General features: G+C 39.9%; 1 protein-coding gene across 1 annotated transcript in view; it reads right to left on the bottom strand.

The window, feature by feature from the left end:
- Window positions 1-255: 255 nt before the first annotated feature.
- The window catches only part of edil3a (EGF-like repeats and discoidin I-like domains 3a), a 104,186-nt gene continuing 98,441 nt past the window's right edge, over window positions 256-6,000 (bottom strand). The window contains 1 exon segment of the mRNA XM_030104089.1: window positions 256-640. Coding sequence (XP_029959949.1) covers window positions 491-640 — 150 coding nt within the window. The 3' untranslated portion in view covers window positions 256-490.

Here is a 6,000-nt window from a genome sequence, read left to right as displayed (position 1 = left end):
GTTATGGGATGAAGTCGGTTAATCGTGTCCAATGAAGCACGACGGACAGATTTCACATCCTTGTTAAAAAGTGACACTGTACAATAGCTTTTCATGGCGACAAGTTAAAACCACAGTGAGACCCTCCCCCTCCACCTTCATACTCCACCCCCAAAACCCCCCCCCCCCCCCCCCGCACCTTCCCATATATATTATAGAAGTTCATTCCAAACAGGATGGCAAACTTCAAGAAGAATAAAAAGACGAAGAACACGCTTTTTAAATAGGAAACTGAAAGTGAACCGGGGGGCAGGTTTGAAATCATTGTACAAAAGAACAAACAGCAACCCACCACAACCAAACACTTATTCTTGAAAAAATCCATTGGAAATCAATTACTTTTTACAGGTTGCACAGTTTATTTCTGCAGTATCGGGGGAGATACTCCAGTATGCCGAAGGGACGGGGGGGTGGGGGGGGGACGATGACGGGAAAGACGGAGAAAAGGGCTTCACTCTTCCTCTGTGCATCCCAGTATCTCTACACGCAAAGTGATCCTGCCGTACCATGACCAGGGCAGGATCCGAACCAGCCGGGCGTAGATGGGGGGATCTATCACGTTCTTTCTGTGTGTGTCGTTGTCGAAGTTCCCCTGAAACACCTGGGGGGCAAAAAAGAAAGAAAGAAAAGATGTTTTTCACAAACTTACATTCAAGTTTTGACGCTATTTTGGCGTCAATGTGGCACATTAGGAACTGACTGAAACTGAAAAAAATAAATAAATTAAAAATGTGGATAAGTTAGGAATGGCAAATTTACTGAAAGAAACTCTTTAAAGCCTGTCGGAGAGGTTGCTGCACCGTCTTGTGAACCGTTTTTGAACATTTGATATCGAAGGCCCTTCAAGACTCAGAAATGAGTAAAACATGCTTAACAGATGACATGTTGTGGGTTTTAGTGGAAAAGCCATGAAAAAATAAATCTGATTGCTTTTTTTCCGAGGAGGCAGGTGCAGCACATTTTTTGCTGCATTTATTGCTTGATTTCTCCGGACTGTTACCTTGAAGCCCTCCTGCCTGAGCAGGTACTGAAACGAAGCACGGCCAATCGGAGCTCCAATTCAAACACTGCCAGTGAGAGACCATCCACTGAACTCGGCCCTATTCGGGGAGTGTTTCTTTCATGCGAGCACATCGGCGGCTCTCCCCGAGAAACCGGCGCATTGTTAAAGAGGCGCAGCTGGAAGCGCCACCTTTACAATTAGCAAAAGAACCTCGGCTGCTGGGTCTCCATGCTCACAGAATGGTGTTAATAACATGTACTGCAGGCTTTTTAGATGGATTTTTTTTTTTTTTTACCTCAATTATGACCCTTTTTTTTTTGTCGTTATCTAATTAAAGAAAGCTCGGCGGGTGCCAGAAAAGCTGCTTCTGAAAACACAAAAAAAACAACTAAACCAAACCCAGTGTCTCGACTCCGGATGTGTTCAAACATAATAAACTAATAATAGACTAATAAACACTTTGAGTCATCTTTCCTCACTGAGCATGTTGCGTTTTCTATCTTCTGCTGCAGTCAAGCGCTCAGTAAAAGGTCGAGTTTGTGCAACTTTCACTCAGCCAGTGACCACAAACACGCATCATTTTCATGCCGGGACAAGAGATCTGTTGTTGATTATTAGAGTGCTGATTAGATGTGTGTTTAATCGACAGTAGAATGAAGTATATTAGGAAGGAAATGTATCTACAGGGAGTGCTTCGTTGAAGGATATGATCATTTCAATTAAATAGAAATGATTATGCTTGTGTAATTGGGATGTAATAGGATTCAGTGTTGTGTGGAAGAGGAAATCAGTGGGCTAAATACAAGCAGGTGCTAGAAATGAGGACCCACATTTTTTTTTTTTTTTTGAGTAAATTTTCCTGTAATTCCCTTTCAAATGCTCATACGGGTGTAAAAAAAACTGGACCAAAATAGTTTGCGTGGTGACATGAAACAACAGAGGAGTTTTAGAGCAGAAGGGTCGGAGGAAGGAATGGAAGCTGTGGCAGGATTTGATAGCTGCATTGGAATTCTCTCTGTTCTATTCATCACAATTTGTGCTTTTCTCTGTGAGGTTAAACAACTTCAGAGAGGAAAAAAAAAAAAAGCTGATTGTTTGGATGCGCTATGAATCTGAATGCACAAAAAGATGCACAAAAATGTGTCCTCTGAGAAAGAAAGTGGGTTGAGCACCAAACATGAGGAAACTACTGGATGAGGAAAGTAAATAATCTAAATGACACATTCAGAGCACAATAGGGGGAAGGAGGACTCTATTATAATCCCCACAGATGGCACATTAAGTTGATGTTTTGTTCTATGTGAGAAAATCTTCATTTCATAACTGATTTGTTTCAGTTTTTAAATATTTTGACATGTTTTTTTCAAATAGTTCAAGAAAGACAACAACAAATGAGCAATATTTTTGCACGGTTATTAATTTACGTCCACTGAATGCTTTGAACCAACACACAATGTCACTTACTACATCTGAAAACATCTTCAGTGTTCATGATTGTGTCTTGTTTTTGACCCGTTTGTGAAAGAGGTCCAAATCGGTTCAGCCTGCAGTGCTCAGTGCGAAGTGGGTGAACACAGAGACAATCACACATGTTGGCAGCAACGTCCATCAGGTTTGGGTTTCTCAAGAATTTCCCTTGGAATCGATAAAGTCTCTCTTCTTTCTATTCTAAATTACCTCGAAGGTATGTTTGACTAGAAGCTTTTCTGAACTTTACTGAAGTTTGCATAATCTCCCAGTGTGCAGTTTGATGAAAGAACACAGAAACACTTACATAGAAAGCTTATCTTGTAAGTATAGAATGAACTGAGCTGACAATTTTACAATAAAAAAGGCTTTTACTTGGAGAAATTTGATTAAAAGAATTAGTTATTATGTGTTGGACTTTACTTTTATGAACAGATATATTTGATGAAACATTTAGGCAGTAAAACGGAATTGATAAATCAACAGCACTGCTAGACTAATCTTGTTACTGAATTTGTTGCCTTTTTATGTTGTTTATCCTCTTCATAAACTTTACAGAGAAATTTAATTAACAGCTTTGCAGAGACTTCAAATGGGATGTCTGTAAATATAACTCTCACTCATAAAATGATCAAATAAAATGAAAAAAATAATGTTTTTTTATAATATCCAGGAATATCGTACACTGGTTCTCCTGTTTGTATGTTTGGGGGCCATTTTAACTGGATGTACGTGATAATCTGACACATGGACATAAATAGAATGAAACTCATCTATTCTCTTCAGATACATTTTACCTTAATAAAGCAGACGAGTGCAGAGTTAACATAGGATGACGTGTTGTACAGGTAATAAGCAGAGATTATTCATCCAGCAGCGAAGAACATATAAGATGTAATTGTTCCGGATCAATATACAGTGATGTGACAGTCCATCGGACCTCCCCCTCCTCTTTTTAAGACGGCTGTGTTTGTGTGATCCTCTCTTCAGCACGTCCAGGTCCTGTCATTTTCCCGAGCGTCGGCCGCGTTCCTCTCACAGAGCTGAAATCATGTGGCAGGTGTAGTTTTCATTACTGCTCTTATTTCACATGTCGAACACAAACGACGGAGGGTCACCTTTTCATCCGCCGTTCTTTTTCATCATTTTACTCCAGCACTGGAAGCCGCTCTCCTCCCGGTCCTTCTCATCTATACTGAGGTTTTAGATAGTAGTCGGAGGAGGTTTGTATGTGACGATGGGAAAGCAACACTTCATCACACACCTCTCTGTTCTCTCTGTCATTTCTGATGGTTTTTGTTTTCTTTTTTTCCCCCTTCTTTCTACACATTGTGATATTTTCCGCCATATATTGAATATCTCAAAGTACTTAATAAAAACTGAGCTGTATCATATTTCATCTCTCTTTATCCTGTTATTTCCTGTGTCTGAGAGGGGCCTCGTAGACACACTTACCTCGCTTCTCACCCACATTTTGCCTAATGAGTACATCTTGTTATTTTCTGAGAGGGTGTATCTGGAAATAATCATCTCTCTCTCTCGCTGATCTCCGGTGCGTCATGTGAAAAAGAAACGTCTTAATACACACCTCTGAGTGGGAACCTGCTCTGTGTGTTTACAGGGTCTGGTAAAATACGGCTCGGTGTGATAGATGTACATCAGATAACAAACTGATGAGTCCTGGGAATTGATCACGTACCAAGTGTTTGACGTTGCAATGATGGAAACACATTTTAGATTTTACCCTCTGGCAACTCAACAGCTCAAATGAAAAATAACCGAGTGTTGCAGGGCGTTCGCATTCCTTCTGTGTTTTCACATTTCAGATAACAATGAAGAGTGAATGAAGCAAAGTAGTTTGGACATTACAATGACGCACGATAGCAGCTAATAGTGTAACTTTCCAATCACACAATAAAAGCTTTGAGTCCATATCGCAATAACATGTTGTGAAAAATTAAAAAATAACATAAAACTATTATTCTATTGGCAGGTTTTGCGATATTTCATGATTAGTTGTGACACGTTTCTTGGTTTCCTGCTCAAAACGCTTCCCGCATTGGATTAAAAAATGTAAAGAAACAAAGTTGGATCGTTATTGTCATGTAAAGTATTCTGTGACACAACATTCACAACAGAGATGTGTGGAATATTGACGAGGCCTCTGTGCGACTCACAACAGCTTATATAATGTATAAAGACATTAAACCAGTGGCAGGAATTCATCCTTGATGCATCTTCAAGAACACAGACACTTTGAAGCCTGCATCCCGCGTTTGGTTCTTCTGGTTGTGCTTTGTTCAGACTTCAGTCAAATTACAATTCAAGGTTCTTTGGAAGAAAAGCAAAAGCTGGTTGGCATAAACTGAGCTGGGATTTATAACCATTTACTACATTTAGAGTATAAATATGCCCTCCAGTTTAGGCATGTTTTGATATTCCCCCTTTTTGCCTTTTCGCTCACATTCATAATTAATATAATGAAAGCATACTCAGGAGAGCGATCGCAGACCGGAACATCTTTGAAACAGCCGTGTTTTGACTCCCTGCTCTTTACAGTCTCTCCGAGTTACAACATTTGACATTGGGAAGCAGGACAGGTGTTTCCTGAGCGAGTGCCGCCGTGAGTGCAGTACGACAAGCAGGGCAAAGGACGGCGCGACATAAAAGGCAAGGCCACAAAACCAGCAGCTGATCGAGGTTTCACAAGGATCTGTCCCAGACTGTCTGGGGACGTGCAAAATGTCCGAGAAATACGATCTCTGGAAGCGGACGTGTGAAGGACCACAATAAATGGAGAAAATGCGGTGTTAGGAATGAAAAGATAAGCAAAATAATAACACATAAATGTCCTTATAATATCATCCTCAATACCAGTATATTTTTGTAAATATATTTAGTGTGGCTGCTGATAGCAGACTGAGTTTAATAATAAACATTTGACAGCAATTGGATATTTTTAGAACTTAATTCGTTGTCGGTGTGGAGTCCCTTAAGCTCCAAAAGGTTCCAAAAGGTACCAAAATCTTGTGTGCACAGGTTATAATGAAAAAAAAGTTTTTTTGTAAAAGCTGTAATATTTTCAGGAGGCAAATGAAGGCTGCAGGAACTCTGGTGACACTGCAGTGAAAACCAGCGATGTTAATTTTATTATTTTTTTTTCTGATGTGTTTTTGCTGGTGGAAGCAGTTTTGGTATTTGCAGACGGTCCCTGCACAGCGGCTGCACAGCCGGCTGCAGAGAAACCTAGTTTTTTTTCTGCTATTTTGAGAAAAATGAGCTTGTAGAATACTGTCCACCTTACAACGATGGGAGAGAGGCATCGTTAGTGTGATTATGACATTATGCAAGATCAGCAGAACTTTCACCGTGTGACACTACAAAATTAAAAATAAACTTGTTCATGTCAGTTGTGAAATAAAATTGTGGAATAAGCACAAGTAAATATTCTTATGTGTCATTCCATCAGCTTATATTTTGTATATAGGGTA

The sequence above is a fragment of the Salarias fasciatus genome, chromosome 12, assembly GCF_902148845.1.
Source record: "Salarias fasciatus chromosome 12, fSalaFa1.1, whole genome shotgun sequence".
Taxonomy (NCBI): domain Eukaryota; kingdom Metazoa; phylum Chordata; class Actinopteri; order Blenniiformes; family Blenniidae; genus Salarias; species Salarias fasciatus.
This window is presented reverse-complemented; position numbering and strand designations above follow the sequence as displayed.